Here is a 19,332-nt window from a genome sequence, read left to right as displayed (position 1 = left end):
TTTTTTTTTTTTTTTTTGAGATGGAGTCTCCCTCTGTCGCCCAGGCTGTGTTACAGTGGTATAATTTCAGCCCACTGCAACCTCTGCCTCCCTGGTTCAAACGATTCTCATACCTCAGCCACCTAAGTTGCTGGGATTACAGGTGTGAGCCACTGCGCCCAGCTAATTTTTGTATTTTTTAATAGAGACTGGGTTTTGCCATGTTGGCCAGGCTGATCTCGAACTCCTAACCTCACGTGATCCACCTGCCTCGGCTTTCCAAAGTGCTGGGATTACAGGCATGAGCTGCCGTGCCTGGCCTTTTTTTTTTCTTGTGTGTTGTCTGTCTCTACATGAATGTAACCTCTAAAGGATTAGGGACTTTGTTTTGTTCAATCCTGTGTCTCCATTGTCTAGAATAATGGCAGAGAAACAATAGGTGCCCCCCAAATATTGAGTAAATAAATGCAGCACAACTTAAGCATTGCCCTAGATTTTGTTTTACTAGATGTTTTCCCTCATGTTTCCTTGCCCCCTTCCACAGGCTGATGAGATGCCCCTCTGGCCTTCTGTAGCCCATTGTGCTCACCTCTGTCGCACTGCCTTTTCTGCTTTGTAGCAGTGGCTCATTTACTAGACCTGGAACACTTGACTAGGAACCCTTGTGACTTGTCAACATATCCCTAAATGTCTAATATGAATGAATGAACGAATGGTAATCTTGGTTGGTTTATGTAACTCAATGGCATTTTGTAGATGCTAAGGAGCAATCACTTTAGCTGTGTTCTGGTTTGAGAGCACCACAAGTCCAATGTCTTATAAACAGACTAGATTATTGTTCAGTGATTATTGGTTATTCAGCAAACATGTTTGAGTACTGCTCTGCTAGAAACTGTATTATGCACTTGCATGCATATGGTGGAGGAGGGATAATGGGGAATGAGAACATTTTGTCTCCTGATCTTGTCAGGCTTATAGCCTAACAGATGAGACATAATATAAACAGGAAGTCTGTAAGGCAGTGTGGTGGAAGAATAATACCATGATGGAAGTGCACAGTATTATGGGTGAACATAACAGTGGCATCTGACCAATTTTAAGGGAATCCAGGACAGCTTTCCTGAAGCTGAAGAAAGAGTAAAAGCCAAGTGAATCAAAGTGATAGTATGTATGTGTTTTGGGGGTTGGGGCTAATGTAGGAGGATGGTCTGAAGGGAGGGGGAGAAAATTATGAAAGATCCTAAGGTAAGAGAGGAAGTTCATGGGAGTGGGGATGAGGATATGGGGCAAAGGACAGGGACATGAAGAGAGTAAATTTGGTCAAAGAACAAGAGTAATTGGTTCCTGAAGGGCACTAATAGGCCAAGTAAAGGAATTTGGATTTTATCCTAAGGGTAATACTATAGGAAGCCACTGGTTTCCAAATGTCACTACCCCCTCCCTAATGACAACACTTGTTTCTTCCTCTTTTGACTTTTATCTTTTACTTTTTTTTTTGAGACGGAGTCTTCCTCTATTGCCCAGGCCGGAGTGCAGTGGCGTAGTCTTGGCTCACTGCAACCTCCGCCTCTAGGGTTCAAGTGATTCTCCTGCCTTAGCCTCCTGAGTAGCTGGGATTACAGGCGTGTGCCACCACGCCTGGCTAATTTTTGTATTTTTGGTAGAGATGGGGTTTCACCATATTGGTTAGACTGGTTTCAAACTGCTGAGGCCAAAGCAGGCTGATCACTTGAGGCCAGGAGTTCGAGACCAGCCTGGCCAACATGGTGAAACCCCATCTCTACTAAAATTATAGAAAATTAGCCAGACTTGGTGCCCTTCACCTCTAGTTTCAGGTACTCGGGAGGGTAAGGCAGGAGAATCACTTGAATTCAGAAAGTGAAGTTTGCAGTGAGCCGAGATCGTGCCACTGCACTCCGGCCTGGGCGACAGAGCAAGACTGTCTCAAATCAAAACAAAATAGTGAAACTATCTGACAATGGGGAATAAATTAATGGAGCATCCTACCATGAAATACTGTNCTTGGTGCCCTTCACCTCTAGTTTCAGGTACTCGGGAGGGTAAGGCAGGAGAATCACTTGAATTCAGAAAGTGAAGTTTGCAGTGAGCCGAGATCGTGCCACTGCACTCCGGCCTGGGCGACAGAGCAAGACTGTCTCAAATCAAAACAAAAATAGTGAAACTATCTGACAATGGGGGAATAAATTAATGGAGCATCATACCATGAAATACTGTGTAAGCTTTAGAAGTCATGTTTTAAAAAATGATTTAACAACATGAAAAAGTGCTTTTAATATTAAGTGAAAAAAATGTGATACACAACTGAATATAGAGTTTAATTTCAAGTTTTATAAGGTTTGGAAGGAAATATTCCAAAATATTAAATACATATTTATTTCATTAATTTTGTTTGGTTTTTATTTTCCAAATTTTATACCAGGAGTATGCTTCTGTAATTAGGGAAAAAGTTACGATGTTTTGCCTTGCCAGCCATTATTAAGCAAGCCAAGAGTTCTGTTTGAACTTAATGTGACTAAATCTTAGGAACTAACTTCTGTATCCAACTTCAGTCAGACAATGATTTTTTTTTTTGGAAAACTTTTTTTTTTTGAAATGGAGTCTCACTCATGGCTGGAGTGCCGTGGTGCGATCTCCGGTCACTGCAACCTCCGCCTCCCAGGTTCAGGCCACTCTCCTGCCTCAGCCTCCTGAGTAGCTGGGACTACAGGCGCCCGCCACCATGGCCGGCTAACTTTTTTGTATTTTTAGTAGAGACGGGGTTTCACCGTGTTAGCCAGGATGGTCTCAATCTCCTGACCTCGTGATCCGCCTGCCTTGGCCTCCCAAAATCAAGCTGGGATTACAGGCGTGAGCCACCGCGCCCTTCAGTAAAAACTCTTTATTCATTCCTTCATCACGTGACAGTTGGCCTTGAGTATTTCCAAAGAGCAGTTCCTGCCTCAGAACTCTAAGCAGACATTCCAGAGCTCACAGATCAGTGCCACACCAACTGCTACCTGGAAGCTTCAGGGAGATGGGGAGCCTGGAGGAGGGGATGCTGCAGGAACCCTGGCAGGCAGTGGGGTCAGGCTTCGAAGGCATCCAGGACTGAATTCGAGATGGCAGGGGGCAAGCAGGCAGGCAGCGTGTTGGTCATGAGGTGCGGGGTGAGGGCAGGAAGCCCACAGCATTACTGACTTGGGGTTGGAAGAGACAGATTGGAGGGGCCCGAGCTGAAGCCAGAGCCTGAGGGAACTGGAGAGGCTGTAAGCCAGCACTCAGCTTCCCAGGAGACCCCAACCATTGCCGGGTCCAGAGTGCCCCGGGAGAACGTCAGGTATCCACGTATTTCAGTGGAAGATTCTTTTTCCAAACATTAGCTGGTTCTTTGGGTTTTTAATTATAAACAGAGTACATGATCAAGGTTAAAACCATTTTCCAAGCATCACATAAGGATGGGAAGTAAAAATTCTATCCTGCTCTAGCCCTTCCAGACTGGCTCCAGAAGGCAGCTGCTGTCAATGATTTTCCTTACAGAGAGACCACTGCAGCCACCTACTGTGCGCCATGGCCCCCACACAGCATGGCGTCTTCCCCTACACGGACCTGCAGGTGGCCTCTTAGGAGCTGCCTCGCTGAAGGAGGTCATCCCTCTCAGTCACATCTGCCCCAGTTCCCTGCTGTGTCTGGTCTGGCATCTATCTGCCTTTGGGCTACTTTTTCGGCACAGCTCCCTGGGCCTGTGGCTGCTCCCCTGGGCTGCAGTGCTGCTCCCTATGGTCCAGAAACAAGGCCCGGAACGGCGACTCCCAGCTTAGCAGCATCTCTGGCGCAGGCTGGCCCAGGAGCTTTCCTTTTCTCCAAGTCTTGCTGAATTTTCTGAGGAAAAGCACGATGTTCTCCTGGACACAAGGGAGGCAGAATCTCTTGAAGTAGAAAAAAGTGCACTCCTTTCCAGTCTTCCTTTCTCAGCTTTTCCTGGACCGCCAGCTCCTCAATGCGCCTCAGACACTCCCTACCCGCACTGCGGAGGCTCCTCCTGCCCTGGCCCATCTCATCCCCCCTTGGCTGTTGATACAGCTCCCCTGTGTGCATGTCGCCCTGTGGCAGATGCTCAGGGACTTAGACTCCTGGATCACTCCTAGTACACTGGCCACACAACCTGATGCACAAACTGCAGCGCCAGCCAAGGACCAGGAATCTGACCTTGTCGGAGATGAAGGGATCCTTCATGACATAGCTTTCCTCCAGAAGGACTATCGACTGGATGTAGCGAGCTGTCAAGGCATAGAGTTCACACTCAAACACTCCCAGAGCGCGGCACTCTGCATGAGACGCCATCCAGCTCCTTCTTTGACTATGGAATTAAGTACAACATTATCAGCTGGCCTCTGGCTCCTGGTTGTGACCTCCCCTCGCCTGAACTGAGTTTGGTGTGTAAGGGCGTATCAAGTTGTATGGGCTTCGCCGCTGGGTGACCCCAAATGCAACTCCAGGAAGCGTGGGTTACCAATGACTTTAAAGTTTCGATCAGCCGAGCGTGGTGGCTCTTGCCTGTAATCTCAGCACTTTGGGAGGCCGAGGCGAGTGGTCACGAGGTCAGGAGTTCAAGACCAGCCTGGCCAACATGGTGAAACCCCCGTCTCTACTAAAAATACAAAAATTAGCCAGGCGTGGTGGCGGACGCCTGTAGTCCTAGCTACTCTAGAGGTTGAGGGGGGGAGAATCGCGTGAACCCGGCAGGCGGAGCTTGCAGTGAGCCGAGATCGTGCCGCTGCACTCCAGCCTGGGCGACAGAGCGAGACTCTCTGTCTCAAAAAAAAAAAGCTACTATCAGATCGCGGGCGTGCGTGAACCTGATCCCGCTTCTCTTCTGAACACCCGGGCGTCCTAGGCCCCTGCCGAGGCTCCTGGGGGCGGCGCCTGTAAGCAGGGACCGCTGAGCGGGTCCGGGGGCGGTAGTGGTCCCCGCGAGCCTCCGCGCGCCCTCACTCGCCCCAGCGCCGCCCGAGGTCAGGGGGGACCGTCCCGCGAGGCCGACACCCCGCTCCTCCATCCGGTCCCCAAAGCCCAGAGCTGCCGCGCCGACCCCTGGCGCTCGGAGCACAGCAGGCCACGCCGGTGGAGAACTCAATGCCGGCGAGTAGGAGGTGCCCTAAGGCGGGGCTGGACCGGCCCACAGCGCGCTCGCCCCCGCCGGGCCGCTGCAGCTCATGTTTTTTTTTTTTTTTTTTTTTTGTTTTTTTGAGATGGCATCTCGCTCTGTCACCCAGGCTGGAGTGCAGTGGCGCAATCTCGGCTCACTGCAAGCTCTATGTGGCTGCTTGAAAGCTGTACACTGAAAAATACTGTTATTTTTGACATAATTGAGGGATGGATTTTAGCAGAAGTCCTGACCTCTTTTTGCTTAGTACTTTAATATTAAAGATGATTATAATAAAGTTTATTATAAAATAAATACATTATTTATAGCTGTTTTGTGCTGGATGAAGCTAGGCCAGATAAGCGTGGGGGTCGTAAAATATTTGACCTTGTTTGTGTCAAGAGACTTACAAACTAGTTTTCCCACATGACACAAATAAATATAAAATACCAAACCTTCTATTAGAAAGTGCGAATTATACATAAGAAGCCATCAATTATATGATACATGTGAGAGGAGTTGTGCACAGTTAGGAAGAGAAGAGCTCTTCATTGAATGGTGTTTGGTATTTCTGTGTTTCTGTCCCAGAGCAGCAGCATATGGCAGTGGAATAGCATAGTTTTTTTTTTGTTGTTTGTTTGTTTTTTGTTTTTTGTTTTTTGTTTTTTTTTTTTGAGACTGAGTTTCGCTCTTGTTGCCCAGGCTAGTGTAATGGCTCGATCTTGCCGCAACCTCTGCCTCCCTGGTTCAAGCGATCCTCCTGCCTCAGCTTCCTGAGTAGCTAGGATTACAGGCATGCGCAACCACGTCTGGCTAATTTTGTATTTTCAATAGAGACGGGGTTTCTCCGTTCTGGTCAGGCTGGGCTTGAACTCCCGACATCAGGTGATCCACCTGCCTCGGCCTCCCCAAGACCTGGGATTACAGGCATGAGACACCACGCTTGGCAGCACAGACCTTTTAATATATAGGTTGAAGTATTTATCACAGCGACAGATGGAAAATTTTTTTCTGAAGAAAATATCTTTTCAGATCAATATGTGACTTAATTTTAAAATTTATTATATTAATTGTTGCTCTTTTTTTTTTCTTTCAGGCTTATCAAAGTTTTGGCTTTGTTGCAAGAGCAGGTCAAGATTTAACTTTTTCTTCAGTGAGCAAGTGTGCAGATTGTCAAATATGTCAGTTCATCAAATAAGAAAACATGCAGTTCTACCACCTATCATTTGTAGAAGTGACAAGGAATTTTTGGAAAGTATGCAAAGATACATAATTACAGAAACTGAAAGACTGGGCTGTAATGAGGAAGGACCTGCTGATGAATATTACATCATATACCGAAATGTTTTTGATAAGGTATCACAATGCTCTTAAAACAATTAAGTTTTCATGAAGATAACAATGATCTATGTTGACAACCAGTATTCCTGCCTTAGTAACACTACTGTTTGAATGATCACATTCCATTTGCTGATTTTGAGACATTCATCCAGTTTCTCAGAAAGGCATAAATGGGAAAAATGCACTTCTGGATTTGTATTTCCTGACTGTGAATGAATGTTTCAGTTATCTTAGCTTAAGAGCAGATTATAAGTTTCCTTTATATATATTTTTAAAGACAGAGTCTCAATGTATCACCCAGGCTGGAGTGCAGTGGCATACTCTTATCTCACTGCAGCCTCAAAATCCTGGGTTCAAGTGATCTTCCTGCCTCAGCCTCCTGTATAGCTGGGACTACAGGCTTGTGCCGCCACTCCTGACTAATTTTTAAATTTTTTTGTAGAGACAAGGTCTCTATGTTGCCTAGGCTGGTCTTGCACTCCTGGCCTCAAGCAATCCTCCTATCTTGGCCTCCCAAAGTGCTGGGATTACAGGCATGAACTACCAGCGCCTAGCCCAAACTATCAGTTTTTGATCAACTACCTGGCTGTATCTGCTCTCTGATAATAATTTTGACCTTTTCATCTAAAAGTATCATCTGATTTATTAGGAATTGGGCTGCAAGCAGGAGCATGATGCTTCCTTGTTATTTTGAGTTTGTTTGTGGTATCATTAAAATCTTGATTTAGATTTGATCTAACATTAAATTGAGATTCCTTGTAGATTGGAGTTCTATCTAGAATTATCTAGTCATGGTTTACAAGGAATTAGACTGGACTTAATATTGGAAATATGGAGATCAGCTTAGAAAATACTATCACTTTGTGGAACATATTTGATTTTGCTTTTTAAGGTTTTAGAAATACCTATTATCCTTCTAAACAATTGCAGTTTGCCCAACAATCGTAATTTATTTATGCAGCTTTTTTTTTCCACCCCATTCTGGGAAGATGCCCTGACAGTGAAATAAGTGAAATCAGCATCTTTCCTCTTTGCCAGAGGAAGTACTTACCTTAAGACTTCAGTAAACTGTTGGTCTCTGAGTAAACAGCCACAGGCAAAATAGAAACTCAGTCTTTTAATTTTTAAACATTATACACTATGACTCTTATTTCTCCTCTAAATAAAAACCTAGTGCCTCTCTCTAAGGGAAAGTGAGCATATGATAGTGATATATACCTACCAGTAGAATAAGGAAAGTTGATACATATTCATAGGAGTAATAGAGAGAAACAGAGTCTTTCCTTCCTTCCTTTTTTTTTTTTTTTTTGAGAGGGAGTCTCACTTTGTGGCCCAGGCTGGAGTGCAGTGGTGCAATCCTGCGATTTCGGCTCACTGCAAGCTCCGCCTCCCAGCTTCACGCCATTCTCCTGCCTCAACCTCCCAAGTAGCTGGGACCACAGGCACCCGCCACCACGCCTGGCTAATTTTTTGTATTTTTAGTAGAGACGGGATTTCACTGTGTTAGCCAGGATGGTCTCGATCTCCTGACCTTGTGATCCGCCCGCCTAGGCCTCCCAAAGTGCTGGGATTACAGGCGTGAGCCACCGCCCCCGGCCTTTCCTTCCTTTTATATCATACAGAAAATCTATCTTTTAGACTTGGTACATTGGCAGGTTAGCTTCATTTTATATGCGTTATGATCAATGATATTCCTCTTGGTGTTTTAGTTATTAAGGAATGTATTGAATGGATGTTTAAATAAAGATAATGTATTGAATAGGTTTTATAAATATCAAGAGTCATGCTGCGACTCTACTGTGTGAAATTAGCAAAGGAACGTCATAACTGTAACGTGTATCTTTGCATGCCCGAGTGCTAACACTTGTCAGAATTTTTCTTACATGAAGAGCTCTCTGCTTTGCATTAATGTAGTTATAGTGAAGTCATTTTGGAGGTATTGTTGGCAACTTTAATTCCTAGAGAAAACATACGGTGTTAAATAGAAAATAATATTGACGTCTATAGTCCCTGTTTCTTTTCTCCTAGTGAGGAGAAAAGATTTCCATTTGTACTATTTGCATATTACATAATTGTAAATTTTACCTTGTAAAGAATTCTGTTCTTCAGGACTGAGAGGGGATCTAGAAATGGAAGTCATTTGGTACTTTGAGAAACTTTTCTTCTAGCTTCTTGATAACAGATAATTTGCCTTTTTCATTTTCACATTATTTTAGCACCTTTGATTATTAATGAACTATTAATGACTGTCTTCTTTGATCTTTCTACCCTCTTAAAAGGACCTAGTTGGGCAGAAGATAAAAGTGTCAGCTTGCATCTCTGGGTACTTCGAACCAGGGAACAAATACCAAATTGTGTTTAAAATCAAAGATAGATGGTTTGACCTGGAGAATCATGCCTGAATCAAAGCAAGGAGGACTTGAAACTCATACCAAGAGTTGGGGGTGGATTGTAGTGTGAATGAAAAACCTAGTAAGCAAAGAAGACCAAAGCTTGGAAGAATGAGCTTTTTTAGGAATGGATGACTTACCCGGCTGGGTGCAATAGCTCGTGTCTGTAATCCTAGAACTTTGAGAGGATTGGTAGGAACATCGCTTGAGGCTAGGAGTTTGAGACCAGCCTGGGCAACATAGCAAGACTGTCTCTACCAAAAAAGAAAAGGGGGGCGGGGCTATGGAGGTAGCTGGACTCTGTAAAGTGGCTGACCTTTTGTGTTCCTATAGCATATTGTACAAATAGTTCAGATCCGTATGTAGGAGCTGAGGGGGAATGAAAACCATACCTCTTCTCCCTCAGACCCCTGTAACTGGTAAGTATAGCTATGGTTATTTTCTTGGATTTAGTAGCAGCCTTAATGCAGGGGTCTCAAACTTGAATGCCTGCAGAAGCCACCAAGGTAATATAAAAGAGTTAAGTGGGCTGGTAATAAGAGAATAAGGAGTGGTGGGGATTGTGGTAAAATGAAAACCAACCTAATCAAAAACTCTAGCTATTATTGCCATTCAAGAATAGGGGTTCCATGGAGGTAGATTTTTCAGAGTTTGCAAGGGAAGCTGATAATGTGGTTTTGGGGTGAAATTTCCTGAATTTTAAAATATTTTGTTGGTTAAGCAAAATTGCCAGCTGTATTCAACCTGTGGTGTGCCAGTTTGCATATTCTACTTCAGTGTATTTTCTGTGCATTCATAAAGGTTCCCATGAGTGCTCTTCTGAAATCTGTTTCTTCTAGCAAACAGACTTGGGAGCTGATCATGATACCACTACATATTTATTATCTACTCATTAATGTATATGAGCTGTCTTGGATTGTTGCAGCATATCAGAGGAGTGTATGAAGCAGATGGCCAGGAGCAACAGGGTACTTAATTTGGAAAGCCACAGATTGATGACCTCTATTTTATTAAAGATTCTTGATATGGGTGGATAGGTAGTGTGGTCATCTCCATGGCACTTGCCAGGAGATCAATAATCTCCTTATATCATTTGCTGATAGACCAGATGCCTTCCTAGATAATTTTTTCTAGATATTGCCTAGGTAAAGAAAGCCAATGGGGGATACCAGAGGCTAAAGATGTAGAAGGAATAGAAAGCATAATTGCAGCTTTCTGAGAAAATGAGGGATTGAGCCTGTCTATTCTCTGTATTCATCAATCCCTCTGAAATCCTCATGTGCAGAATATGGAAACCATACATTATTTATAACTTTTCTATTTTTATTTTTTGACTTATTTAAAATGTTTCTTTATTTTGCATGGGTAATGCATATATAATATTAACAAAAAATGAATAAATAAACCAGTAAAGGAGATTGTACAATGGAAAGTCTGGCCCTTCTCATCTCAGATTCTACTTCTCCTGTCCTTCTCTGCAGGCACCCACTGTTTCTGTTTTCTTCTGTTATCCTTCCAGAGATTTTCTGTGCCTAAACACCATTTGAAGCCATGACTGTATAGTGATGAGGGGTTTTTTACAGTTGCACATGACATCCTGGGATTAGAAATGCAATTAGATATTGAGAATATTGATGAGCCAATAGGAGCTGATGGGTTAGAAAAATAAGGAGGTGAAGAGAGTCCAGGATTTTAAGGTTTAAATGAAGTTAGAGACTAGATTTGGAGGGAGTAAGAGAAGATACAGAGTTATATTTAAAAGATTCAGAATTAGGAAAATTAGAACTAGTATTAGTTTTAACTGAAATCATATAATGTGTGTGTTCATACCAAGTAGAACAAAAATATGGCCTTTTTTTCCTCTCATATTTAAACTCCACATTATCTACCATAATGTTCCACAAAGAGCACATATTTAGTAAATATTGCCTTTAGTGTTTGAGCTTGCTGTAAAGTTTAGATTTCTAATTGCTAATCATGTTTCATTTTAAAAATAATCTATAATGTTATTTGTGATAATTTCAATCCATAGTCTTTTAGAAAAAATATCAATACCATAGGCAGAAAAATAATATTTCAGGTAATAGAGCATGTTACTGCATACAAATCCGTTCTTACTTCAATCAAAAAAGAATATGATGCCTTTATTGAGACAATAAAGAAAGGCCGAAGAACTGCATTTTGTCTTCATGGAAAACTTAAAGGTTTGGCAGCAGAGCCTACAGCTTTGGTATATCACAGGAAAAGAACAATCCAACTTGAAGCAAAGTAAGTGTTTTAGTAACTAGCCCAAAAGATAGTAGTTGTTGCTTGATTATAATAACTAGCCAGTGTAACTCTAGCCGGTGGCTCTTGGTCTTATTTTTCAATTTTATTTAAAAGACACATTTTTATGTTACCTTCTCCTAGTAACTTGAAGTTACTGTATTATTTACTTCAATTAAAAAATACTACTTTTGTTTGAGAACTTATAGTACCTCTTAGTGTGTGTGTGTGTGTATATATATATATATTTTTTTCTTTTTTCTTTTTTTTTTTGAGACAGGGTTTCACTCTTGTTGCCCAGGCTGGAGTGGAATGGTGCAATCTTGGCTCACTGCAACCTCTGCCTCCTGGTCTCAATCTATTGTCCTGCTTCAGCCTCCTGAATAGCTGGGACTATAGGTGCATGCCACCATGCCCAGCTAATTTTTTTTTTAATATGAAAAACAGAGGCCGGGCGAGGTGGCTCATGCTTGTAATCCCAGCACTTTGGGAGGCCCAGGTGGGCGGATCACGAGGTCAGGAGATCGAGACCATCCTGGCTAACACGGTGAAACCCCATCTCTACTAAAAATACAAAAAATTAGCTGGGCGAGGTGGCAGGCGCCTGTAGTTCCAGCTACTCGGGAGTCTGAGGCAGGAGAATGGCGTGAACCCAAGAGGCAGAGTTTGCAGTGAGCCGAGATCGCGCCACTGCACTCTAGTCTGGGAGACAGAGCGAGACTCCGCCTCAAAAAAAAAAAAAAAAAAAAAAAGAATAAGAGAGATGGGGTCTCACTGTGTTGCCTAGGCTGGTCTCAAATTGCTGAGCTCAAGCAATCCTCCTGCCTTGGCCTCCCAAAGTGCTAAGATTGAAGGTGTGAACCACTGTGCCCAGTCAAAAAGGTAAGAGTGGGCAGTTATAGTTTTTTTGTTTGTTTGAAGTAGGGTCTTGCTGTGTTGCCCAGGCTGGAGTGCAGTAGCTTGATCTTGGCCCACTGCAACCTCTGCCTCCCAGGCACAAGTGATCCTCCCACCTCAGCCTCCCAAGTAGCTGGGAGTACAGGCACAAGCTACCATACCTGGCTAATTTTTTTTTTTTTTTTTTTTTTGTAGAGGTGGAGTTTTGCTATGTCAGGCTAATTTTTGTATTTTCTGTAGAGATGGGGTCTTGCCATGTTGCCCAGGTTGGTCTCCAACTTGTGAGCTCAAGTGATCTGCATGCCTTGGCCTCCCAAAGTGCTGGAATTACAGGCATGAGCCACCACTCCTGCCCTTCTTAGTATAATTGAAAGCACATTGTGGTATAAAATGAGGGTCCACACAGGGTGGCTTATCACCTGTAATCCCAGCACTTTGGGAGGCTGAGGTAGGAGGATTGCCTGAGCCCAGGAGTTTGAGATCAGCCTGGGCAATATGGTGAGTCCCTGTCTTTACAAGTTCAAAAAAAAATTAGCTGGGTGTGGTCCCAGTTGCTTGGAAGGCTGAGGTGGGAGGATTGGTTGAGCCTGAGAGATGGAGACAAGTGAGCCACGATTGCGCCACTGCACTCCAGCCTGGGTGACAGAGTGAGAACCCATCTCAAGGAAAAAAAAAAAAAAAGAATAAAATAAAATAATTAAGGGATACAGGTAATTGCTCCAGGTAATTTCCTCCATGGAAGATTTAATAGTATAATTTCATAATTACTATCTGAATTAGAGCACTTAATCCTGTTATTCACAAAGGTAAGTAACCTACTGGGAGAGGATAAGATGCTCAATCTTGTTGAGTAGTCTTATATTTTCAGTATTATATTTGGTCAATGATGGATAAATTATTTTTATAGATAATTTTTTTTTTTTTGAAATGGAGTTTCGCTCTTGTCCAGGCTGGAATACAATGGCATGATCTTGGCTCATGGCTCACTGCAACCTCCGTCTCCCAGATTCAACTGATTCTCCTGCCTCAGTGTCCCAAGTAGCTTGGATTACAGGTTCCCGCCACCACGCCCGTCTAATTTTCTTTTGTATTTTAGTAGAGATGGGGTTTCACCATGTTGGCCAGGCTGGTCTCGAACTCCTGACCTCAGGTAATCCGCCCACCTCAGCCTCCCAAAGTGCTGGGATTACAGGCATGAGCCACTGTGCCCAGCCTTTTATAGATAATTTTAAATCAACTTGAAAAACTATGCAAAGTTTGACCTCCATTTCTGGTAATATGGCTGGCTAGATGTTGAGATAGACCTTCCTGCTGGGGAAAAACACTACATAATATATTTTTTCAAAAATCTTTCCAAAAGCATCAGAAAGTCAGAATCAAGGCAAAATCTAACAGAAGACAAAAGATAAGTGGAGCACTAAAACTGCTTTGACCGCAAGAACATTTTTTTAAAAAACTAGTGACCATAATTTTCAGTTTTTACTATAGCATGCAGAATAAAAAGCAAAACCCAGGATCACTCCACATGGTATAGTCTATTGGGAAACATTCACCATATAAAGCTAGGATGGTAAAAGGCTAGGTATACCATCGTAGGGTAAACCAGAGGTAAACTGCTCCAACCCTGGGAATGCAGGGAAAATTGCCCTTTACTCAGCTGATTGCTGATGGGTATACAGTTTATTTTTGGCCAATGAAATGTTCTGGAATTAAATAGTGGTTGTGGTTGCACAACTATACTAAAATTCCTTGAATTATGTATACTTTACAAGGATGATTCTTAAGGTGTGTGAACTATATCTCAATAAAGCTATTATAAAACGATATGGAGGACAGAGTGAGAAGGTCATATTATTATGTCTAATCAAGCTCTACAATGAAGAGAATATGGGACACAGACAATATTTGAAGAAATAATGGCTACGAGTTTTCTGTCTTCTGTTAGATTTTGCCCTGATTTTGACTTTCTGATGCTTTTGGAAAGATTTTTTAAAAAATATATTATGTAGTACTTTTTCCCAATAGGAAGATCTATCTCAGCATCTAGCCAGTCATATTACCAGAAATGGAGGTCAAACTTTGCATAGTTTTCCAAGTTGACTTAAAATTATCTATAAAAATAATGTATCCATCATTTACCAAATGTAACACTGAAAATATGTGAAAGATACCGATTCACAGATTCAACAAACCCAAAGAATCCCAAGCATGATAAATACTAACAAATACTCAACTAGGTTCATCTTAGTGAAGTTGTCAAAAATAGAGATCAGAAAATTAGCATAGAAAGGAGCAACAATTAGATACTTTCTCATCTATGTGGTAACATGTATTAGAACTTAATTCCTTTTTATGGCTGAATAATACTCCATTGTATGTATGTACCACATTTTGTTTATCCATTCATCTGTTTTTGGACACTTGGATTGTTTCCATTTTTGTCTATGTGAATAATGCCATTCTGAAAATTCATGTACAAGTATCTGCTTTCAGTTTCTTTTGAAAGCCTGCCTTTTTTTTTTTTTTAACATATCTTTTGTTTATAAGCACAAATCAATTTGGAATAAAGCCAGTGGATATTTTATTCCCACAATCCTTTCATTAATACTGCAAGCTCTTACTCTGAGCCATCAATAGTTACCAAGAACACTATATAATAATCAGAAGCAGCAGCCAGCAGTATCTACTGACAAACTTGTTTTTTATTTTATTTTTTATTTTTTGAGACGGAATCTTGCCCTGTCATCCAGGCTGGAGTGCAATGGCATGATCTCGGCTCACTGCGACCTCCGCCTTCCAGGTTCAAATTATTCTCCTGCCTCAGCCTTCCAAGTAGCTGGGATTACAGGTGCCCACCATCACACCCAGTAATTGTTGTATTCTTAGTAGAGACGGGGTTTCACCATGTTGGTCAGGCTGCTCTCAAACTCCTGACCTCATGATCTGCCTGCCTCGGCCTCCCAAAGTGTTGGGATTACAGGTGTGAACCACCGAGCCTGGCCCAAACTTGTTTTTAATTTGCCAAAAATGCTGTGGCATTTATATATTGACAAAAATTATCTTCCTGATCAAATTTTACTCAGGCTTCCCTGAACCCTTTTCAACTAGGCCCGACTTTTGGACTTCCACATTCATCTCTGCACCATTCAATTTTAGCAAGAAGTCTGTGAAGTAAGTTTAGCCAGAACTCCCCATCCATGACATGTGATCCCCCAACCATCCTCCAGGTGATGTCTAGTTACCGTGGCCTGCCTTCAACAGGAATCCTCTTAGGTCTGTTGATCCAGAATCTCTACTCACATCTCATGTTTTCTTTTAGTAATTTGTCATCCACTGACCCCACCTTGCTCCTTAGCTATAAATTCCCACTTGCCATATCATATTCAGATTGAGTCCAATCATTCTCCGTTGCAGTGGTTCCCGTACCTATTGGCATGGCCCCTCTTGAAAAAAGTCTTCCTTACCATGCTTTAACAAGTGTTAAAAATAATTTTTCTGTGTGTATTTTAATATGTTATTTCTCCCTTGGGCCAACATAACTAGGAAGAAAACTTCAAATAATGCTTAAGAGAAGTTTATACTACCTTTTGGTCTTCAAAATTTTCATTTCTAGGTAGACTTAGTTTTATCTCAGGGAAGTGCTGTCCTTCCTCTAGCTCTAGGATCAAAATTACTGTAGTGGGCTGAATGACAGTTCTCAAAGACATCAGGTCCTACTCTCTAGAACCCCTAAATGTTAACCTTATTTGGACAAAGGGTCTTTGCAGATGTAATTAAAGATTTTGATATAGGGAGGTTATAAAACTAAGCCCTAAATGTGATCATAAATGTCCTAATAAGAGGGAAGCAGGAGCTTTGCCACAGAGGAGAAGGTGGTATGACCACAGAGGCAGAGACTGAAGTGATAAAGTCAGAATGCCTGCAAGCCCCAAGGCTGGAAAAGGTAAGGAACAGATTCTGAAGGAAGCATGGCTCTGCCAACACTTTGATTTTGGTCCGGTGATACTGATTTTGAATTTCTGGCTTCCAGAATTGTAAGAGAATAAATTTCTGTTGTTTGAAGTCATCAAGTTAGTGGTAATTTGTTACAGTTGCCACAGGAAACTAATATAATTACCTACCAAAATAATTTTTAAATTACAAAAGTAATTTTCTACTAAAGAGAATAGTTTGTGGCCATATTATTGTGATTAGCACTTATGAATTTCCAGTGGGGTTCAGAATCATAGTATGAGATTTTATTGATGCTCAGAAAGAAAATTATTCCTCATTTGTGAGGCTAGATAACTTTTTCAGGGCATTTCACCTAGTCCATAATGGTTCAAAATAAAGTAATGATTTAAACTGTTTTACTTGAGGTTTTGTGGTTCAAGAATTAAGTTAGTTGAAAGACATAATAAAGCCTTTCTGTTTTCCAGAATGAGGATTATTGAAAATAATTCCTCGAAGATTCAATCTCAAATAGATCAAATCAAGCAGTCTAGGGCAGAGTATGACACGAAAGAAGTAAAATACTGTACTTTCTCCAAAGATCCTTCAAAACCTATTCCAGGTATTGTATTTTGTTTAAAATATTTGAGAGAAATCTTGATTATTTCCAATGTTTTACCTAAGCCACGCATTATTATAAATGTGCTGATGTATGTGCAACTTGCACATGTGTGTTGTACACAATTTTAGTCAGGACTCTAGGTAGATTCAAGGGAATGGAAAAACAAACTCTAAAAGATTGAGTTTCAGTCAGCTGGGTTATATAAAGTATAATGCAATGGCTCCTGAAGTGTGGTTCCTGTATCAATGTCAGCATCACCTAAAGACCTCTTAGAAATGCAAATTCATGGTTCCCATCAGATCAGAGACTTCACTGTGTCAGAAACTCGATGGGTGGAGTTCAGCAGTGTCTTAACAAGTCCTTCAGGTTTTTCTTTTCTTGTTTTTTTTTTTTTTTTTTTTTTTTGACACCTAGTCTCTCTCAGGCACCCAGGCTGGGCGTGCAGTGGTATGATCTCAACCCATAGCAACTTCCCTCTCCAGGGTTCAAGCAATTCTCGTGCCTTGGCCTCCCAAGTAGCTGGGATTACAGGTGTGTGCCACTATGCCCAGCTAATTTTTGTGTTTTTAGTAGAGACGAGGTTTCGTCATGTTGTCCACGCTGGTCTCAAACTCCTGGGCTCAAGCGATCCACCCGCCTCAGCCTCCCAAAGTGCTGGGATTAAAGGCGTGAACCACTGTGTCCAGCCGCTTCAGGTTTTTCTGATGCACTCTAAAGTTTGAGAACCACTGGTATAATATAAAGTAAACTGTAGTGTATTAAGTTTTGGTGGATATTGTTGATTCATGTTGATGTCAGCATTCACTGCTTCCACATCTTCAGCATAATACTGTTACCATATTTTAAGAAATTGTAGTATATCCTGGAATTCATCTAGGATATGGAGAGGTTTTTACGATGAGTGGATAGAGGAATTACAAATATTCATCCTGGAAAAAAGAAAGACTTTGAGAATAGATAATGGTATTCCAAACTTTTAAAGATTTTGGCTAGTGTTTATTCTGAGGCAGGATTAATAGGTAGAAATTTTAGGAAGCCAGATTTGGTCTCCGTGGAAGAAGCTATGTCTTGAAGTAATGAGCTACTCTATACTACAGGATTTCAACTGAGGTTGAATAATCATCTTGTGTTTCATAAAAGTGGGGATTAGATTCGCTTTCTTTTTTTTTGAGACGGAGTTTCGCTCTGTCACCCAGGCTGGAGTGCAGTGGCCCGATCTTGGCTCACTGCAAGCTCCGCCTCCTGGGTTCACACCATTCTCCTGCCTCAGCCTCCCGAGTAACTGGGACTATAGGCGCCTGCCACCACACCTGGCTAATTTCTTTGTGTTTTTAGTAGAGACGGGGTTTCACTGTGTTAGCCAGGATGGTCTCAATCTCCTGACCTTGTAATCCACCCGTCTTGGCCTCCCAAAGTGTTGGGATTACAGGCGTGAGCCACCGTGCCCGGCCTAGATTCACTTTCAAATATAAAATTGTGACTAGCAAATGACAAATAAGATACACATTAATAAGTACTGGCAAATTGTATATAATTTGTATATGCTGGCAAATTGGGACTAAGTGCTGAGAAGATTCTGGATAAGGGACTGGTTAAAATCAAGTAGAATAAATTCAGATAAGTTTTTGGAGGAGGAGTATTTTGTGATATCTACTGAAGTCAACAATTGACCCAGATGAGAAAGGAAGATTATTTAGGGCTGGGCACAGTGGCTCATACCTGTAATCCCAGCACTTTGGGATGCTGAAGTGAGAGGATCTCTTGAGCCGAGGAGTTTGAGACCAGCCTGGGTAGACCCTGTGAGAGTCTCTCTCTCTCTCTCTCTCTCTCTCTCTCTCTCTCTCTCTCTCTCTCTCTCAGGCATTTGAAGAGAAAGAGAGAGAGGAATAATAAGTAGAGGGGACGGTGAGAGAGAGGACTGAAGATTTAGCAGGCATTTATATTTGTGTTGGGAATAATAAACTGATTACTCTGGGGTTAGTATAATAGGGTAATGAGAGATTTGTTTAGAGAGAAATCAGTTGACAAATCCTGAATTGTTAGGCAGAAGCTCTTGGCGTTACTGAGTAAGAGAGATATTTAGGGGTCTTCAGGGTATGTTAATGAAATCACTAAAAAAATTTTTTTCAGATGCTAAGGTTTGTGTGTTCTCAGTCTTCACTGAGTCTTCACTGATAATGTTTAAAACTGCTAGCCTCAGGCCGGGTGTGGTGGCTCACGCCTGTAATCCCAGCACTTTGGGAGGCCGAGGTAAGCGAATCACCTGAGGTCAGGAGTTCAAGACCAGCCTGGCCAACATGGTGAAACCTCATCTCTACTAAAAATACAAAAATTAGCCGGGCATGGTGGCAGTCGCCTATAGTCCCAGCTACTCGGAAGTTGAGGCAGGAGAATCGCTTGAACTGGGAAGCAGACATTGCAGTGAGCCGAGATTGCATCACTGCACTCCAGCCTGGGCAGCAGAGTGAGACTCTGTCTCAAAAAAATAAAAATAAAATAAATTAAAATAAAACTGCTAGCCTGGCCTGGCACAGTGGCTCACGCCTTTAATCCCAGCACTTTGGAAGGCTGAAGTGGGCAGATTGCTTGAGCCCTGGAGTTTAAGACTAGACTGGGCAACATAGCAAGACCCTGTCTCTATACAATCAATCAATCAATCAATCAATAATAACCTGCTAGCCATTTACAAGTTTATGCTAATTTTACCTATGTTCAGTAAGCTATAAGTACATACTATCATTTCTTTTTTTTTTTTTTTTTTTTTT

At 42.0% G+C, this 19,332-nt stretch overlaps 1 protein-coding gene across 7 annotated transcripts in view; it reads left to right on the top strand.

The window, feature by feature from the left end:
* CLHC1 (clathrin heavy chain linker domain containing 1) overlaps nucleotides 1-19,332 on the top strand; it is a 75,771-nt gene that overhangs the window by 7,706 nt on the left and 48,733 nt on the right. For 3 of the 7 annotated variants that reach the window (XM_017858999.1, XM_017858998.1, XM_017859001.1), the window contains exons 2-4: nucleotides 6,219-6,478; nucleotides 10,934-11,121; nucleotides 16,434-16,567. In XM_017858999.1, coding sequence (XP_017714488.1) covers nucleotides 6,302-6,478; nucleotides 10,934-11,121; nucleotides 16,434-16,567 — 499 coding nt within the window. In that variant the 5' untranslated portion in view covers nucleotides 6,219-6,301. The other 4 variants (XM_017859003.1, XM_017859002.1, XM_017859004.1 and 1 more) reach the window with 4 other exon arrangements.

This window comes from Rhinopithecus bieti, unplaced genomic scaffold, assembly GCF_001698545.2.
Source record: "Rhinopithecus bieti isolate Rb0 unplaced genomic scaffold, ASM169854v2 scaffold_47995, whole genome shotgun sequence".
Lineage (NCBI taxonomy): Eukaryota > Metazoa > Chordata > Mammalia > Primates > Cercopithecidae > Rhinopithecus > Rhinopithecus bieti.
This window is presented reverse-complemented; position numbering and strand designations above follow the sequence as displayed.